The sequence below is a fragment of the Malaya genurostris genome, chromosome 2, assembly GCF_030247185.1.
Source record: "Malaya genurostris strain Urasoe2022 chromosome 2, Malgen_1.1, whole genome shotgun sequence".
NCBI lineage: Eukaryota > Metazoa > Arthropoda > Insecta > Diptera > Culicidae > Malaya > Malaya genurostris.
Window position 1 is genome coordinate 133,310,243 of NC_080571.1, and position 19,590 is coordinate 133,329,832.

Below are 19,590 nucleotides of genomic sequence, written 5' to 3' on the forward strand. Positions count from 1 at the left end.
CATCGACATATGGTTTATCTTCACTGATCATTTGTTTTGAAGACATCATAGCTCTAAAGTATAAAGTTAAGCCACAAAGCCCCCTAAATTGTGGATCCGGACCACTGTGCAATGCAATTTAACTCGGAAATTTTAAAATTTGCGATCTTTTATCTATTTTTTGAGATTCTACGGCAAACCTACAACAAAACCAGAATTTTAGTAGTTATCAAATGCGTTTGTGTTGTGCATAAAAATTGTTTAGATCGTTTGTCCAATACAAAAATATTTTAAGAGTTTTAGGTTATTTACTAAAAATTTTAAAATTTTCAGTGAAATCCAAGTTTCAGTTTTTTTTTGTAAATTTCGTTTATATTAAATTTCCAACTAAAATAATAAAAAAATATATGTCATAAAATTTAAAACTTTTGATTTCATGTTGTTTGGCAAAATTTTCCCAATAACACAAATTCTCTGTATTTGTACCAAATTTCTTGAGATTCTTTGAACGGATATATAATTTTGATCATCAATACATTGTTTCTGGTACTGATTTCAATATTTTGAATCAAAAAAATGTACATGTCATCGCTTTAATTTTCGAGTTATATACAAACATGTGAAAAAAATGAAAAATTCATATATATATTAAATTCATCGATTTCTCAATGTTTTCTGATTGTGTAGGAATGGTAATTGAGCGAAAATTGTAGCTGGTATCACTAGCAATCGAATGATGTATAAAAATATATAGGTCATCGCTTTGAATTTCGAGATATTTACGATCATAGTAAAAAGTCTAATCTTTTCTTAGGTCATCCATCTACAGTTTTCATTATAACTTTGGGTAGATAACCCTATTTTTCGGTTTTTTCAGTGCATTTTATTTCTGGAAGTATTACCTTTCCAATGGTGAACAAATTTTGAAGATCGGTTGACTAACAACAAAGTTATGACTCGGTAAAGTTGAAGTTCTCAATATCCGATTCGCGATGCAGGTGCCGCATGAATGCAGATAGGGCACGTTTTGAGCTCGAAAAAAAACTTGGAACGGGAAAAATCTGATTTTCATTAGTTTTTGCTAAAAGATTGCCAATAATGATATACTTAAAATAATCTACAAACTTCACAAAATTCGAGGGTGAAAAATTTATCGAAATTGGTCAAGTAAAAACTGAGCTATGGTAGCTCAAAGTTACCGTTCCAACTTTTTTTGAGGCTTGGTGCTTCGCGTAACTTTTTTAGGCTTGGTATTACACTCAGAAAAATCTTCACGTTAATGCTACGTGAAAACGTATGTGATTTTTATCCATAGAACTTTTCTTGTAATAATTATGTGATGTATAGATAGCACAGAATGAACTCATGAACTCTTAGTTCACCTTTGTATCACGTAATATCTATGTGACTATTTTCGTTGATTCTATATAATGGTTTTGTGAAATTTATACGAAGCTCATTTAAGTTGTACTGTAAAATTAATTTCATCTGAACTTACTTTTTACCAGAATTTTATTTAATAGTCTATATTAAATCCTAATTGTGTATGTTGGTACTAAAAACTAATAAATTACATAGTCTATTGGACAAAACATTGCGATAAATTTTGTTTGCACGCAGACATTCTGAAAATTTTACTTTTAAATGACATAAAATTTCGTTTCTGTTGAATCACTGGTGAAAATCCCTTCTAAGCAGCTAAACTGAAGCAAACGTTGTTTCCTTTAAGGAATGCATTCAGCTGGAACTAATAGTTCAGGATGTGATTTTGTTGATCCACTTTCAGAAGATTGATGTGCTGGAAACAATGGTACATTTGCTTATAAATTATTCTTCTGCTCGGTATTAATATTAGATCTGAAAGTATAATAAAAATTAGCTGTCGATAAAATCAATGAGCAATTGTTTACCCTAAAATCATTGTGATAAATACCGTAGAAGGGCCAAAAAGGATTTGGCCTATGTTGATCGAAGTTTTTCAATAGACGCCGTATTGCGAGCACCAAATGAACATGACAAAATGAATTCAAGTATGTACGTGACACATAAAATATATGTGACAACAGCAATAATGCTGACATATGATTCATTTCATATTCAATCTTGATCCGATGGTTGTTAAGAAGATCACGTAAACTCCGATGACAAAGCAATTTTGGGAATCTACGTGTTTTTTCATATAAGCTTAACGTGTGGATTTTTTTGAGTGTAGGAGTGTTAATACTCATTTGTCCGTTAGTGAGTAATTCAAATACTAGAATAATAAATGTGCTTAATATACCATCAATACTATTCTGATCACATTTAATGCTTATTTCAGGTGTGGGTAAATCTTCGCTTTTGATTCGATTTTCAGACAATACATTTTCTGGAAGTTACATCACTACGATCGGCGTGGATTTTAAAATACGAACTGTGGTAATCAACGAAGAACGCGTAAAACTACAAATATGGGATACTGCTGGACAAGAACGGTTTAGAACCATAACGAATACGTGAGATGCAATTACAAATTGAAATTTGTGGTGTGACCATATTCTTGTTTTGTAGTTATTATCGAGGAACACATGGCGTTATAGTCGTATATGATGTCACCAATGGAGAATCGTTCGCCAACGTAAAGAGATGGTTGCAAGAGATTGAGTCCAATTGTGATGTAGTTAATAAAGTTCTAGGTATGTTGATGCTCTCTCTCTATGTATATATATATATATATATATATATATATATATATATATATATATATATATATATATATATATATATATATATATATATATATATATATATATATATATATATATATATATATATATATATATATATATATATATATATATATATATATATATATATATATATATATATATATATATATATATATATATATATATATATATATATATATATATATATATATATATATATATATTCTTAAGTGGTCTTAAAACTACACAAATCGATAGTCATTATCAGTAGGCAATTAAACAAACCGATTCCGGCTATCCTGGTTCCCGGTATCCGGTTCCGGAAGTACCGGAAATAGTGGTCTTACTTTACCTACCTCACCTAACAGCTATAGGCCTGGGGTGTCCTTTGCTGTATCAAGCATACGTCTCCACAAAACTCGGTTAATGGCTGTTCGTCGCCAGCCACTCAAGGCACGGATGCTTCTGAGATCACCCTCCACTTGATCGATCCACCTTGCTCGCTGCACTCCTCTTATCGTTGTACCATAAATAGTGGTCATATATACCAAAATGGATCTCACTCACTTTTCTCAGTGATGGTATGACCGATTTCCACAAACTTAGATTCAAATGAAAGGTCTTCCGGTTCCATACGGAATTCCTGAATTTCATTCGGATCCGACTTCCGGTTCCGGAATTATAGGGTAAAGTGTGCTCAATATTTGTACACCGTCACTTAAACCGGCGAAACAAAAAACGTAAAAAAATTTCGAAACTGGTCTCAAAACTACACAAATCGATAGTCATTATCAGTAGGCAACTAAACAACCCGATTCCGGCTATCCTGATTCCCGGTATCCGGTTCCGGAAGTACCGGAAATAGTGGTCATATGTACCAAAATGGATCTCACTCACTTTTCTCAGTGATGGTTTGACCGATTTCAACAAACTTAGATTCAAATGAATGGTCTTCCGGTCCCATACGGAATTCCTCAATTTCATCCGGTTCTCGACTTCCGGTTCCGGAATTATAGGGTAAAGTGTGTTCAATATTGTACACCGTCACTTAAAATATTTTCGGATGCAATAAACATTTAAATCGTAACTTAGAGTGCGTACTAGAAGAGTTTGTGTGTCATGTTAGTTGGTGGCCGTACTTTGATTATACCGGTTCTCGGGTTCCGGTGCCGGAAGTGCATATAATAGTGAACCCATTTCGTTTTCTTAAGGATGACTTACGCAATCAAAGCACTCTTTTATTCTGTATGTTATGCATAAACAATCTCTTGGTTTCTTTCAAAAAGCGAAGAGAAAATTTTTGAATAGAATAGCACAATATTATATGTACATGAGAAAGGCATCATTATACCACTAGGTGGATTAAAACAGGTTTTCTGTAATGGCAATGTTAACCTACGCGTTGTTGTTAAATTAGGTTACGGTTTTTCGCAACCTAATCGGGTGGTAATCCCAGCTATCTGACACCGGTATGTGAGCACCAGCCATTTGAAAGTACACCGATTACGTTGAGCCCCTCGCGTTTCGAGTCCCAAACACTGCGATGTTTTGATACTCATCGCAATTCAAATTGTGAAAATTACCTGCACTTGATGTCCCAAAACACTGTCTGCTGTATTTGAGCTAAACCAACAAATTATTGTGACCCAAATTTCACTAATTTTCGTGCACTAAACGAAGTAAACCGTAAAACAATTGCATTACTGATTCCCAGTAAATCCAAACATCGGACGCATCGTGCACGAAAGCTTTTGATTGCGTTATGTGTATCGGTAGAACAAAAGAGTGAAGATATACCAAAGCAGAGAGCGTATGTCTGATACTCAGGGGATGGGATATATCGGGGTTGGATTTCCAACCCCAAACATAGGGCCAGAATTTTTCTGGTCCTAAGAGGCGAATGAACTTAAGGTTAAAGCCTCTATGATCAAAACAGAAGAATGTTTAACATTTTTTTACTCTCTATCGGGGAGACGTCGGCTCGAAAATGCCTTGTTTGATATTCCTTCGCTCTGTTTCTCTAGCGATACATAATGTAAACATAAAGCTTTTCTAGGTCGACGCGGTTGATGCAAATGGTGCAGAATTGTCCGATGACGGGCCGATCGAAGCGCTACGATCGACCCCATATCGTGCTCAATCGGTCCGATAATCGGGCCGATGATCGGACTTATGCGGGCCGACAAATTTCACTGGGTTGCTTGTTTACGTTGCAATCAGCTGATTTTGAAGTTCCGATTTTGATCTCATCAAGATGTCGTCGTGACGGGGGGCCGGGTAATCCAGATGATCATGGTGTTATAGGAAAAAATCGATTCGAGTTTCGCCGTTTTATTCAATAATATTCTTTCGATTTTCCTTTTTGCCTTTCTCTATAGAAAGGTATTAGAATTGCTGGAAAAACCGACATTCGAACGGAGCCTCGGAGACCCATAGTGTTATATACCATTCGACTCAGTTCGACGAGATCGGAAAATGTCTGTGTGTATGTGTGTGTGTGTGTATGTGTGTGTGCACTTTTAGAAGATATTTGAACGCGCTCAATTTTCTCAGAGATGGCTGAACCGATTTTAACAAACTTGGGCTCGTTTGAAAGCTACTGTCGGACCATTGATCAAGTTCGAAGATCAAATGGCTGAGACTTTTGGTTCCGGAGATATGATTGTATAAGTGACGTAACCGACAAAAAGCGTTGCATTTGAACGCGCTCAATTTTCTCAGAGATGGCTGAACCGATTTTAATAAACTTGGGCTCGTTTGAAAGCTACTGTCGGTCCATTGGTCAAGTTCGAAGATCAAATGGCTGTGACTTTTGGTTCCGGAGATATGATTGTATAAGTGACGTAACCGACAAAACACGTTGATTTTTACCGCTCTTATATATATAAGGGTGCCAAAATTTTGGGATCACCTCTATTTTCGTTAAGTTCTAGTGCTCAAAAGTTTAAGCACCTCGAAAAAAGCCTTCATGCAAAATTTGACCTAAATCGGACATGCTTAAGGGGTGCTGCCCGGTGGTAAAGGTTTGATAATTTTCGATCTTGAAAAAGCACCATAGGGGGGAGTACATGAAATTTCCAAAATCGAAAATTTTTTTTGATGCCGAAACTCTTAAAACTGCATAAAACATCGAAATTTAGTGTCATCTCAAAAAAATTTTTTTTTGAAAAAATCAACTTTATGGGACTTAGAAAATTTTCATATTTATATTTCATATTTCATAAGTCCCAAAAAGTCGATTTTTTCAAAAAACATTTTTTTCGAGATGACACTAAATCTCGACGTTTCATGCAATTCTAAGCCTTTTGGCATCAAAAATTTTTTTTCGATTTCGAAAATTTCATGTACCCCCCTATGGTGATTTTTCAAGATATATGAAAATTTCACTAAGTGGACTAAGAAGGCTTTTTTTAGATTAGCATCACTGTTCTCATACAAATAGGCAACGCAAATGTCAAGCACTGGCCCTTATTACCGTTCTCACTCCACTTTCACATTCACTTTACTTACATGTCACTTCACTTGATTTTACCTATTACCGGTATCACGCATAGTGAAGTGATCACTGTGGTGGAAAAAACTATTTTTTTTCAACAAAATGTTGGTGGCGTGATGTTCATAATGACATCAAGTTCATTCAAGTAATTACTTTTGTCTCAGAAGCGACTTCCGTAATAAGGACCTACATTCACTTCACTCGATTTTCACCGTGAAGTGGTACCCATAATAAGGGTCACAGTCACTTCACTTGGTTTTCACCATGTAGTGACACCGGTAATAAGGGCCACTAGTTTGGAAAAATGATGCTGACTGTGTGACATAAACACTGAAGCATGATTTTGTGAACTACTCGAATCAATCTGAATCAATTGGTGTTATAATTAGTATCTGAAATTATTTAATAAAAGTAAGAAATATATTTTCATGAGACTGTTATGAAAGAAGAGAAAGGCATTATCACACCACTAGGTGGATTAAGAAGGGTTTTTAATATTGGAATGACTGAAAACAGGATCTCCTGTAAGTAGTGACAAAAATTTGCCACATTGATTTCAATATGGAACATAATTTTCTTTTCATTTCAGGTACATTTTCAAAATTCGAAGATGTGAGTGTCTAATTTTGAAATTTTACACGGATACAGATCCATTGCAGGATTAAGAAATGATTTCATAAAGATTAAGTTATCAGGAAAATCATGAATAATGTCTTCTCGAATATTACTGATCATTTTACGAGTAGAATGATTCGTATCATTAGCAGTGCAGTAAAACTTCGTTCAATTCAATTGAAACCTAATGTGGAAACACTGACGATCACTCTACCGCAGTAAACTTCACACTCTAACACCCAACCTTCGCTGTCGTGTCGAACGGGCAGCATTTAGTTCTTAATTTGTTTCTCTTCCATTCGAAGCTCAGTTTAACGACCGTTAGTTTATCTTATAAATTAACAAAATATCTCTTTCAATAGTGTGACAGCGGCTTTCAGAGGAGGTTCATGTAAACATTCGAATTGATTCAAAATAATAGATGAAAAGGCGAACCAGTCATGAGAGCTGAAATATCAATTACAGAATAAACATAAACTAATTGCTTCCTTCTTCAGTTTTCATTTCTAATACATTGGAGCACATCTCATTACATTTCAAACAGTTGAAAATCATCGATTTAAACTTACTGGTGATTATCTAAAACTCAAATGTGAAACACCATCCTCTATTTATAGTTCTGACCGGAAAGAATTTCTGATCTACCAGCAGGGAAGGCAATGAAGATGCTAGACTACTTGGTCGCGGTCCCAGGGCTTGTCTGTATCTTTACTCAATGGAGAAGGATGCACAATAATGGTGCCATGGGTAATGTCTGACAAGAAGAGGCAACAATACACAGAATGGGAGCAACAAAATGGATATGTTTCTCTTTCTGAGTGTGCCAAACTTGTCAGGCATTGTGCATGCTACAACAAATACTACACTTTGATCTAAGGAAGAGAAGCGATCTACTAATCAAATTTGATCTCTTTTGCAATATGCAGTTGGTTATATGATCACCGAATCGTGTACTCTTTGTTACCTTTTGGAACCGTAAATGTCGTGGATAACAGCGCCCGAAACATCCACACATAGTACACATAGTTGTTTGTTCAAAGTAACTCTCTCTTAGATTACGTTGTAGTATGCTTGGCGCTTTCTCAGACATGCGACACTTTTACTTAGATCCAAGCCACATTTAGTAAGTATAACTTCTATTGAATATCTTCTTTAAATATTTCAGCAACGTATTTGCACATGGTAAAAGGATCAATGCACAATTCCTGGCTGCCAGTGTTCAGTTGGTCAACATAGACTAGTTCGTCTGGCAATGAATTGAGATTGTATATCCTGGATCCATACATGGGCCCGGTTTAGAATATATATGGACATTACTGATGGGGAGAGTTAAATTCAAATGAAAGATCTTATGGTCCCATACGGAAATCCTCAATTTCATCCGGTTCTCGACTTCCGGTTCCGGAATTATAGGGTAAAGTGTGTTCAATATTGTACACCGTCACTTAAAATATTTTCGGATGCAATAAACATTTAAATCGTAACTTAGAGTGCGTACTAGAAGAGTTTGTGTGTCATGTTAGTTGGTGGCCGTACTTTGATTATACCGGTTCCGGTGCCGGAAGTGCATATAATAGTGAACCCATTTCGTTTTCTTAAGGATGACTTACGCAATCAAAGCACTCTTTTATTCTGTATGTTATGCATAAACAATCTCTTGGTTTCTTTCAAAAAGCGAAGAGAAAATTTTTGAATAGAATAGCACAATATTATATGTACATGAGAAAGGCATCATTATACCACTAGGTGGATTAAAACAGGTTTTCTGTAATGGCAATGTTAACCTACGCTTTGTTGTTAAATTAGGTTACGGTTTTTCGCAACCTAATCGGGTGGTAATCCCAGCTATCTGACACCGGTATGTGAGCACCAGCCATTTGAAAGTACACCGATTACGTTGAGCCCCTCGCGTTTCGAGTCCCAAACACTGCGATGTTTTGATACTCATCGCAATTCAAATTGTGAAAATTACCTGCACTTGATGTCCCAAAACACTGTCTGCTGTATTTGAGCTAAACCAACAAATTATTGTGACTCAAATTTCACTAATTTTCGTGCACTAAACGAAGTAAACCGTAAAACAATTGCATTACTGATTCCCAGTAAATCCAAACATCGGACGCATCGTGCACGAAAGCTTTTGATTGCGTTATGTGTATCGGTAGAACAAAAGAGTGAAGATATACCAAAGCAGAGAGCGTATGTCTGATACTCAGGGGATGGGATATATCGGGGTTGGATTTCCAACCCCAAACATAGGGCCAGAATTTTTCTGGTCCTAAGAGGCGAATGAATTTTTTTACTCTCTATCGGGGAGACGTCGGCTCGAAAATGCCTTGTTTGATATTCCTTCGCTCTGTTTCTCTAGCGATACATAATGTAAACATAAAGCTTTTCTAGGTCGACGCGGTTGATGCAAATGGTGCAGAATTGTCCGATGACGGGCCGATCGAAGCGCTACGATCGACCCCATATCGTGCTCAATCGGTCCGATAATCGGGCCGATGATCGGACTTATGCGGGCCGACAAATTTCACTGGGTTGCTTGTTTACGTTGCAATCAGCTGATTTTGAAGTTCCGATTTTGATCTCATCAAGATGTCGTCGTGACGGGGGGCCGGGTAATCCAGATGATCATGGTGTTATAGGAAAAAATCGATTCGAGTTTCGCCGTTTTATTCAATAATATTCTTTCGATTTTCCTTTTTTAATATTGGAATGACTGAAAACAGGATTGTCAGGCTGACTAGTAATAATTCTAGTCAGTGACGTTATTTTCAGCGCAAATTTCTTCTAATTTCGCTTACGCTTTGAATTTAGAATTTTTCGGATATCCGGGAAGAAACAAGTAGGGCATAAGAGCGGAAGTACGCTTTTATGCTGGCTACGGTTCTCCAGCGGACTGTACCTAGGGAGGGAGAACAAAGTTTATTTAATTAATTAAGGATACTTAGCCAATTCTCTTGTTCGAGAATTCCTTGGATTTGATGTGCTGGCTTCCTGGTGGCGACGTCCGTCTGGGTGGCTGGTCGACGTCCTTCTGGGGGTTTCTTTCAAAAACAACAAAAAACTGCAATACACTGGCACTTCTAAAATCTCATCTAAAACTGTTTTATTTTCAATTTCCTTAAACTATATATACATGAATCTTATGGTAAAATAATGAAAATGTTGCACGACATGCAGTGCAACATTTATTGCTATCTCCCTTTCTCCTTAGATGCTGACGTTACCATTCGTCAGCACGGGTAAACAAATTCCTATCTACCTCACTACTACATAGAATTTGGTATTCAATGTTGCGCTTGCATTTCGCGCTATCCTTCTCTATTCCCTGTCACGTACCGACGCTTTCAGAACTTGTTGGTCTTTGTCAGCACGGGTAATCAATTCATATTTCTACCAGACTCAAACATGACCGTCGCCAGACTACCCTTTCCTTCTTTTATTGCAGTCCTTTCGGGAATTACGTATTAAATTATTTTATTACCGCAACCTTCCGAGAGCTGATTTGAACGATATTCATTTAATGTTCCTTTTCGGGCAATTGTTTATGTTTGTCCCTTCGCATTTCGTCATGGTCTTTGCTAATTAATTTTACTATTGCCATCGGCACCAGATTACCTGGCGTCTCGACCCAACTTAAGCTTCCTTTGCTATTTGAATTAGCGCTTATTGATGCACATGAGATGCGAGAATTGATGGAAAAATAATAGCTCTCACGACTGCGCCGGAAACGCCTTATCGGTTCAAATCGCTTCTCGATCATAGTGCTCCTTTAAGCACGTTGTTTTTTTTGGTTGATAATTAAATTTATTAATGCCAGTGCAACTGACGCAAACTCTACGCTCGACATTCCCGGCCCCGTAAATCTTCTAGAAGGTTTACCCTATTTGATAATCGAGCGATTGTCATGAATGAATGATCATGAATTAATGATAAAAATTGCGTTCGTCCTCTCTGTTAAGTTTATTATTCCTATAAATAATTGCAAAGACCTTATTTTATAACGAACTTTCAGCCGTATTTCGCGGAAGTGGAAACAAACACTCCGCCGGTCTTCTGGAATTTCGTGTTGTATTACATTTTTTAATACGTAAATAGATAACTATTACCACGTACATAATACCTATCAATCCTACACCCATTATTACATATTCAAATATGGGTTCACCTACATCTTGTTTCTTATCATCATTTGTTAATATTGTAAAAATTTTATTATTAAATGGATTTGCAGGCTTATTTAATTTCGGTAATTCAGTTTTATTCTGCTTTAAATTGAAATCTATTTGAATTCTTTCTTTAAAATATAAGTTTGTTTTCCTTTCTTCCCTATTCACAAATCCATATATAACACTTTTATTACTTTGAATTTTACAATCAAAATCTAACCTAACTACGGCCACTTTATAGGGTGGCGATATTATTGTATGCTGGCAGTGGATTACGATGCTCGTCGTGTCGCTGGCGTAGTAGAGTACCTGGTTCTCATCCGTGAGTGAAATCATCTCGACGTATGGTGGCGTTAAGTGTGTAGTATTGCAGCGGCTCTTCGAAACTTTGTGCGCCACTAGTCCTGATACACAGTCGAGCTCCTTATAAACCAGACTAGGTTCCACTATAAAATGAGTTTTGTTCATTCGTACTGGTTCCGTAGTTGGGTAGAAATATTCCCCGTTATGGTCAATCAGTATGCGTGGTTTTCCTATATCAATGATGGCGTGATTCTCCGTATGACTTCAACCAGAGCTCGATCCTGATCTGGTGATACCATTGTTTCGATATTTGTACGCCATATCCCTCTTTTCATAAGGCTTGTCCCTATGTGATCGAGAAATACGCCATTCTGTTCGACCGGCGTAACCAATATCGCATTTGCCGTACTTAGCACCGCCGCAGTGGTTAATAAACCTGCAAGTACAGAATATGGAGAAAGTCGAATGACTGGTTTTGCCTTTTTGTTGATACATTTCCTTTTCTTCTCTGGCTGAGAAGTTTTATTTAATTTTCGTTTGGTCTCGATACGGTGACTTTCAAGTGTAGATTCACAGGATTCGGGTTCAGATATATGCATTACAGCATGCCCTGATTTCTTTTTTGCCGTCGGTTCAGGAGTTAGATCCTTTCTTTCGACGTCTAAGATCGCGAGTTTTGCAACTGCGCGTCTAAATGTTCCCTTTCTGGTTATGACATCAGCTTGTCTAGCTACACCGTCATCAGAAACAATTAATTTCGAAACACGTCCTTTTAACCATCGTCCTGGAGGTTCTTCGTTATCCACCATTAGGACTAAATCATCTATTTTGATCGGTTTTACGTCGCCAGTCCATTTTTCTCTGGTGATTAATGTTGGAAGATATTCTTTCTTCCATTTATCCCAGAATATCTTCATGGCATGTTGGATTCTTGCCTGCTAGTTCTTATCGTAAGGTTTTGGATCAATCTCGAAGGGTGGTGCATATTGTCCCGGCCTTCCTAAAATCGCATGGAAGGGGGTTAATAGCTCATCATTCACATCCTTTAAAGCTCTATGTATCAAAGGACGTGAATTAACAAACCACTCCGCTTGAATAAAGGCTGATCGCAGCACTTCACTCGTAGGTGTCCTTTTAGACATATCGTCTATCATGACACTAAGCGCCTTCTTTATTATTCCTATTAACCTCTCCCATACGCCTCCAACATGTGGAGCCGCTGGAGGGTTAAACACCCATGAAATTTCTAACTCTGCGGCTTCTCCTTGTCTCATTCTTGTGTCGAGTTCTTGTAGGAGGCGTTTCAACTCTCTTTCGGCTCCAACAAAATTAGTTCCGTTGTCGCTGTAAAGCTGAGTTACTTTACCTCTGCGACACTGAAAATTCCTAAAGCATACGAAAAAGGCATCGGTACTCAAATTTTCTGCCATTTCGATATGTATCCACGTGTAACTAAACAAGTGAAAATAACTCCCCTTTTTGACATTTCTATCTTTTGAACATAGAAAGGTCTAAAATAATTCATTCCATTATACTAAAATGGAAACGCGTTTACTGCAGTCCCTACACGTGAGAGAAGAGCTATCATGACTCTAATCTTGGTGTTAATAAAGGGATATAATTTTGTTTTAACTAATAATTTTTTGGGCGTATAGTACTTTAACATCCTTCTTTCTTCTAAATAATGAATGTCTTACCTTAACATGATTTTTATTTCCCTTTAAAATTCTTCTATTTCAACATTTGTGAACATTAATTTTTTTTTTGTCTTTCGTCCAAGCAGGATCGAAGTTATGTTTGGAAGTAATAAAATTGATATTTTCCATTCAAATATTAGTCTCTGCATACTTTTCTCCAATCAGAGAATGCCCTGATACTTTGTGCCGTTTTTTTTGGAAAATATTTTCCAATTCAGTCCAATCATTAACGAGCGAATTCTTCAATCGAACATTTTTCCACAGTCGAAGGTGGTTCGCTACCTGGTTCCTCATTCGACACACAAAGGTAACTTGGGAACCAGTTCTTATTCCTCTTGATTCAGGAGGGGTTTGCGAATTCGAGCGCAATGAAGGAGTTATACCTGATGGACTTACTGATGCACATACCAACGACACACATGGCGGTGTACTTGTTTCTTTGAGCATTTTAGTCTTTGGGATTCGTTTACCCAAATTGTATCCAGAAAGTGGTTCTGGTATAGGCCGTCGAGGCGTTAATCCATATGATCTGGCACTTCGTATAATTTCTTCATCTGATGATCCACCCACGGAATCTTTCTTAAACGTAAAATTATCCGACGTTAACCCCCCGTGTAGTGGCATGATGATATAATTATTTGTATCTTTACTATTGCCATCCAAATTTGCATAATAAACCAATTCCCTTTTCCATTCATATTTAAAGGGTACACTGAAGGCTTCATCGAGAGCATTGACAGGAGCGGTGACTTTTCGCTTAGTCACCATCGTAGACATAGCTAAAACTTCAGCGCTGTTGTCAAATGCATTCCCAGGTGCTGGTGCCATATCAACAACAGATTCCATTTTGTTCTGTTCGTCGGTAGATCCTAATGTGGCACTTCTCACCGAGGCAACCACATTTTCCCCATATGCTTCCGTAGACGACCAAAGATTTGCTTCCAGTTCTTGGACTTTTTCAGAATTTGTGAAATCGGAAATCGTACTTGAGGATCTTGGAGAACTTAACATTCCGTTCTCGCTACCAGTGACGTCCTCATCGAATCCGACAAAATTATTTTCATTACTATCACACTCTAACTCTTCAGAATCGCTTGTGTTCTCCTCTGAGCCAGTGGTTATTGTAATTCCAGTTGTTCCACCAGTCGTACATGGCTGCAGCATATCATATCGGTGCAGCTTTGGTTGCTGCTCCATTCCTCTGGTACAGGGTGATTTTTTAAGAGCTTGAGAACTTTTTTAAACAATAAAACGCATAAAATTTGCAAAATCTCATCGGTTCTTTATTTTAAACGTTAGATTGGTACATGACATTTACTTTTTGAAGATAATTTCATTTAAATGTTGACCGCGGCTGCGTCTTAGGTGGTCCATTCGGAAAGTCCAATTTTGGGCAACTTTTTCGAGCATTTCGGCCGGAATAGCCCGAATTTCTTCGGAAATGTTGTCTTCCAAAGCTGGAATAGTTACTGGCTTATTTCTGTAGACTTTAGACTTGACGTAGCCCCACAAAAAATAGTCTAAAGGCGTCAAATCGCATGATCTTGGTGGCCAACTTACCGGTCCATTTCTTGAGATGAATTGTTCTCCGAAGTTTTCCCTCAAAATGGCCATAGAATCGCGAGCTGTGTGGCATGTAGCGCCATCTTGTTGAAACCACATGTCAACCAAGTTCAGTTCTTCCATTTTTGGCAACAAAAAGTTTGTTAGCATCGAACGATAGCGATCGCCATTCACTGTAACGTTGCGTCCAACAGCATCTTTGAAAAAATACGGTCCAATGATTCCACCAGCGTACAAACCACACCAAACAGTGCATTTTTCGGGATGCATGAGCAGTTCTTGAACGGCTTCTGGTTGCTCTTCACTCCAAATGCGGCAATTTTGCTTATTTACGTAGCCATTCAACCAGAAATGAGCCTCATCGCTGAACAAAATTTGTCGATAAAAAAGCGGACTTTCCGAATGGACCACCTAAGACGCAGCCGCGGTCAACATTTAAATGAAATTATCTTCAAAAAGTAAATGTCATGTACCAATCTAACGTTTAAAATAAAGAACCGATGAGATTTTGCAAATTTTATGCGTTTTATTGTTTAAAAAAGTTTTCAAGCTCTTAAAAAATCACCCTGTATTACCGATAATCTTAGGCAAGGTTTCATAATAACCTTTCCATTCAATCGAGTTTCCTGAATTTACTGACATTGCGTCTTCTTTCATGCTCGTATTCTGAATGGAAGTCACGAGGGATAACATGGTCCTCTCGTGTATTCGCATCAGCTCAATAATTGCCCTGCTGCTGCCATTTTTTGCTTGGAGTGCCATATTTGTCACCTCCAAGTCTTTTGTCATTGCAGCGTATTCTTTATTCCGCTGCTGACATTTTACACAATACCAGTCTTCTGGTCTTGGTGGCCGTTTATCAAGATTCACACAAGATAAGTGGAACCACCTATCGCAATCATCGCAAGTTATCATTTCGACCATTGCACGATCTTTCTTCGTGCAAAGGCGACAATGTCCATTTGGATTAGACACAAATTCCATCTTTTGTAATTACAAGAGGAGGTTTCTACTCTCGAATTTATTGACAATATATCCTGTCAATACTTGACTTATTAAATAAACTCTTCCCTTGAAATAGTTTGAAACAACTATTCCCGAGGCTGACTAATCGTAAGTGAATTAGAAGGAATTTAGCGACACGCTCCTCTCTGGAGCCACCAAAATGTCAGGCTGACTAGTAATAATTCTAGTCAGTGACGTTATTTTCAGCGCAAATTTCTTCTAATTTCGCTTACGCTTTGAATTAATTTTGAATTTAGAATTTTTCGGATATCCGGGAAGAAACAAGTAGGGCATAAGAGCGGAAGTACGCTTTTATGCTGGCTACGGTTCTCCAGCGGACTGTACCTAGGGAGGGAGAACAAAGTTTATTTAATTAATTAAGGATACTTAGCCAATTCTCTTGTTCGAGAATTCCTTGGATTTGATGCGCTGGCTTCCTGGTGGCGACGTCCGTCTGGGTGGCTGGTCGACGTCCTTCTGGGGGTTTCTTTCAAAAACAACAAAAAACTGCAATACACTGGCACTTCTAAAATCTCATCTAAAACTGTTTTATTTTCAATTTCCTTAAACTATATATACATGAATCTTATGGTAAAATAATGAAAATGTTGCACGACATGCAGTGCAACATTTATTGCTATCTCCCTTTCTCCTTAGATGCTGACGTTACCATTCGTCAGCACGGGTAAACAAATTCCTATCTACCTCACTACTACATAGAATTTGGTATTCAATGTTGCGCTTGCATTTCGCGCTATCCTTCTCTATTCCCTATCACGTACCGACGCTTTCAGAACTTGTTGGTCTTTGTCAGCACGGGTAATCAATTCATATTTCTACCAGACTCAAACATGACCGTCGCCAGACTACCCTTTCCTTCTTTTATTGCAGTCCTTTCGGGAATTACGTATTAAATTATTTTATTACCGCAACCTTCCGAGAGCTGATTTGAACGATATTCATTTAATGTTCCTTTTCGGGCAATTGTTTATGTTTGTCCCTTCGCATTTCGTCATGGTCTTTGCTAATTAATTCTACTATTGCCATCGGCACCAGATTACCTGGCGTCTCGACCCAACTTAAGCTTCCTTTGCTATTTGAATTAGCGCTTATTGATGCACATGGGATGCGAGAATTGATGGAAAATTAATAGCTCTCACGACTGCGCCGGAAACGCCTTATCGGTTCAAATCGCTTCTCGATCATAGTGCTCCTTTAAGCACGTTGTTTTTTTTGGTTGATAATTAAATTTATTAATGCCAGTGCAACTGACGCAAACTCTACGCTCGACAAGGATCTCCTGTAAGTAGTGACAAAAATTTGCCACATTGATTTCAATATGGAACATAATTTTCTTTTCATTTCAGGTACATTTTCAAAATTCGAAGATGTGAGTGTCTAATTTTGAAATTTTACACGGATACAGATCCATTGCAGGATTAAGAAATGATTTGATAAAGATTAAGTTATCAGGAAAATCATGAATAATGTCTTCTCGAATATGACTGATCATTTTACGAGTAGAATGATTCGTATCATTAGCAGTGCAGTAAAACTTCGTTTAATTCAATTGAAACCTAATGTGGAAACACTGACGATCACTCTACCGCAGTAAACTTCACACTCTAACACCCAACCTTCGCTGTCGTGCCGAACGGGCAGCATTTAGTTCTTAATTTGTTTCTCTTCCATTCGAAGCTCAGTTTAACGACCGTTAGTTGATCTTATAAATTAACAAAATATCTCTTTCAATAGTGTGACAGCGGCTTTCAGAGGAGGTTCATGTAAACATTCGAATTGATTCAAAATAATAGATGAAAAGGCGAACCAGTCATGAGAGCTGAAATATCAATTACAGAATAAACATAAACTAATTGCTTCCTTCTTCAGTTTTCATTTCTAATACATTGGAGCACATCTCATTACATTTCAAACAGTTGAAAATCATCGATTTAAACTTACTGGTGATTATCTAAAACTCAAATGTGAAACACCATCCCCTATTTATAGTTCTGACCGGAAAGAATTTCTGATTTTGAGTTGATGTTCATTCCTATTCATTCGAACTTGCCCACTACCAGCAGGGAAGGCAATGAAGATGCTAGACTACTTGGTCGCGGTCCCAGGGCTTGTCTGTATCTTTACTCAATGGAGAAGGATGCACAATAATGGTGCCATGGGTAATGTCGGACAAGAAGAGGCAACAATACACAGAATGGGAGCAACAAAATGGATATGTTTCTCTTTCTGAGTGTGCCAAACTTGTCAGGCATTGTGCATGCTACAACAAATACTACACTTTGATCTAAGGAAGAGAAGCGATCTACTAATCAAATTTGATCTCTTTTGCAATATGCAGTTGGTTATATGATCACCGAATCGTGTACTCTTTGTTACCTTTTGGAACCGCAAATGTCGTGGATAACGGCGCCCGAAACATCCACACATAGTACACATAGTTGTTTGTTCAAAGTAACTCTCTCTTAGATTACGTTGTAGTATGCTTGGCGCTTTCTCAGACATGCGACACTTTTACTTAGATCCAAGCCACATTTAGTAAGTATAACTTCTATTGAATATCTTCTTTAAATATTTCAGCAACGTATTTGCACATGGTAAAAGGATCAATGCACAATTCCTGGCTGCCAGTGTTCAGTTGGTCAACATAGACTAGTTCGTCTGGCAATGAATTGAGATTGTATATCCTGGATCCATACATGGGCCCGGTTTAGAATATATATGGACATTACTGATGGGGAGAGTTAAATTCAAATGAAAGATCTTATGGTCCCATACGGAAATCCTCAATTTCATCCGGTTCTCGACTTCCGGTTCCGGAATTATAGGGTAAAGTGTGTTCAATATTGTACACCGTCACTTAAAATATTTTCGGATGCAATAAACATTTAAATCGTAACTTAGAGTGCGTACTAGAAGAGTTTGTGTGTCATGTTACTTGGTGGCCGTACTTTGATTATACCGGTTCCGGTGCCGGAAGTGCATATAATAGTGAACCCATTACGTTTTCTTAAGGATGACTTACGCAATCAAAGCACTCTTTTATTCTGTATGTTATGCATAAACAATCTCTTGGTTTCTTTCAAAAAGCGAAGAGAAAATTTTTGAATAGAATAGCACAATATTATATGTACATGAGAAAGGCATCATTATACCACTAGGTGGATTAAAACAGGTTTTCTGTAATGGCAATGTTAACCTACGCGTTGTTGTTAAATTAGGTTACGGTTTTTCGCAACCTAATCGGGTGGTAATCCCAGCTATCTGACACCGGTATGTGAGCACCAGCCATTTGAAAGTACACCGATTACGTTGAGCCCCTCGCGTTTCGAGTCCCAAACACTGCGATGTTTTGATACTCATCGCAATTCAAATTGTGAAAATTACCTGCACTTGATGCCCCAAAACACTGTCTGCTGTATTTGAGCTAAACCAACAAATTATTGTGACTCAAATTTCACTAATTTTCGTCCACTAAACGAAGTAAACCGTAAAACAATTGCATTACTGATTCCCAGTAAATCCAAACATCGGACGCATCGTGCACGAAAGCTTTTGATTGCGTTATGTGTATCGGTAGAACAAAAGAGTGAAGATATACCAAAGCAGAGAGCGTATGTCTGATACTCAGGGGATGGGATATATCGGGGTTGGATTTCCAACCCCAAACATAGGGCCAGAATTTTTCTGGTCCTAAGAGGCGAATGAACTTAAGGTTAAAGCCCCTATGATCAAAACAGAAGAATGTTTAACATTCTTTTACTCTCTATCGGGGAGACGTCGGCTCGAAAATGCCTTGTTTGATATTCCTTCGCTCTGTTTCTCTAGCGATACATAATGTAAACATAAAGCTTTTCTAGGTCGACACGGTTGATGCAAATGGTGCAGAATTGTCCGATGACGGGCCGATCGAAGCGCTACGATCGACCCCATATCGTGCTCAATCGGTCCGATAATCGGGCCGATGATCGGACTTATGCGGGCCGACAAATTTCACTGGGTTGCTTGTTTACGTTGCAATCAGCTGATTT

The 19,590-nt window shown here is 37.8% G+C and overlaps 1 protein-coding gene across 4 annotated transcripts in view; it reads left to right on the forward strand.

Annotated features, from left to right (window-relative positions):
- Window positions 1–19,590, forward strand: part of LOC131431914 (ras-related protein Rab-35) — a 206,687-nt gene that overhangs the window by 121,763 nt on the left and 65,334 nt on the right. For all 4 annotated transcript variants that reach the window (XM_058597868.1, XM_058597870.1, XM_058597871.1 and 1 more), the window contains 2 exons: window positions 2,300–2,474; window positions 2,530–2,654. In XM_058597868.1, coding sequence (XP_058453851.1) covers window positions 2,300–2,474; window positions 2,530–2,654 — 300 coding nt within the window. The remainder of the gene's footprint in view (window positions 1–2,299; window positions 2,475–2,529; window positions 2,655–19,590) is intronic.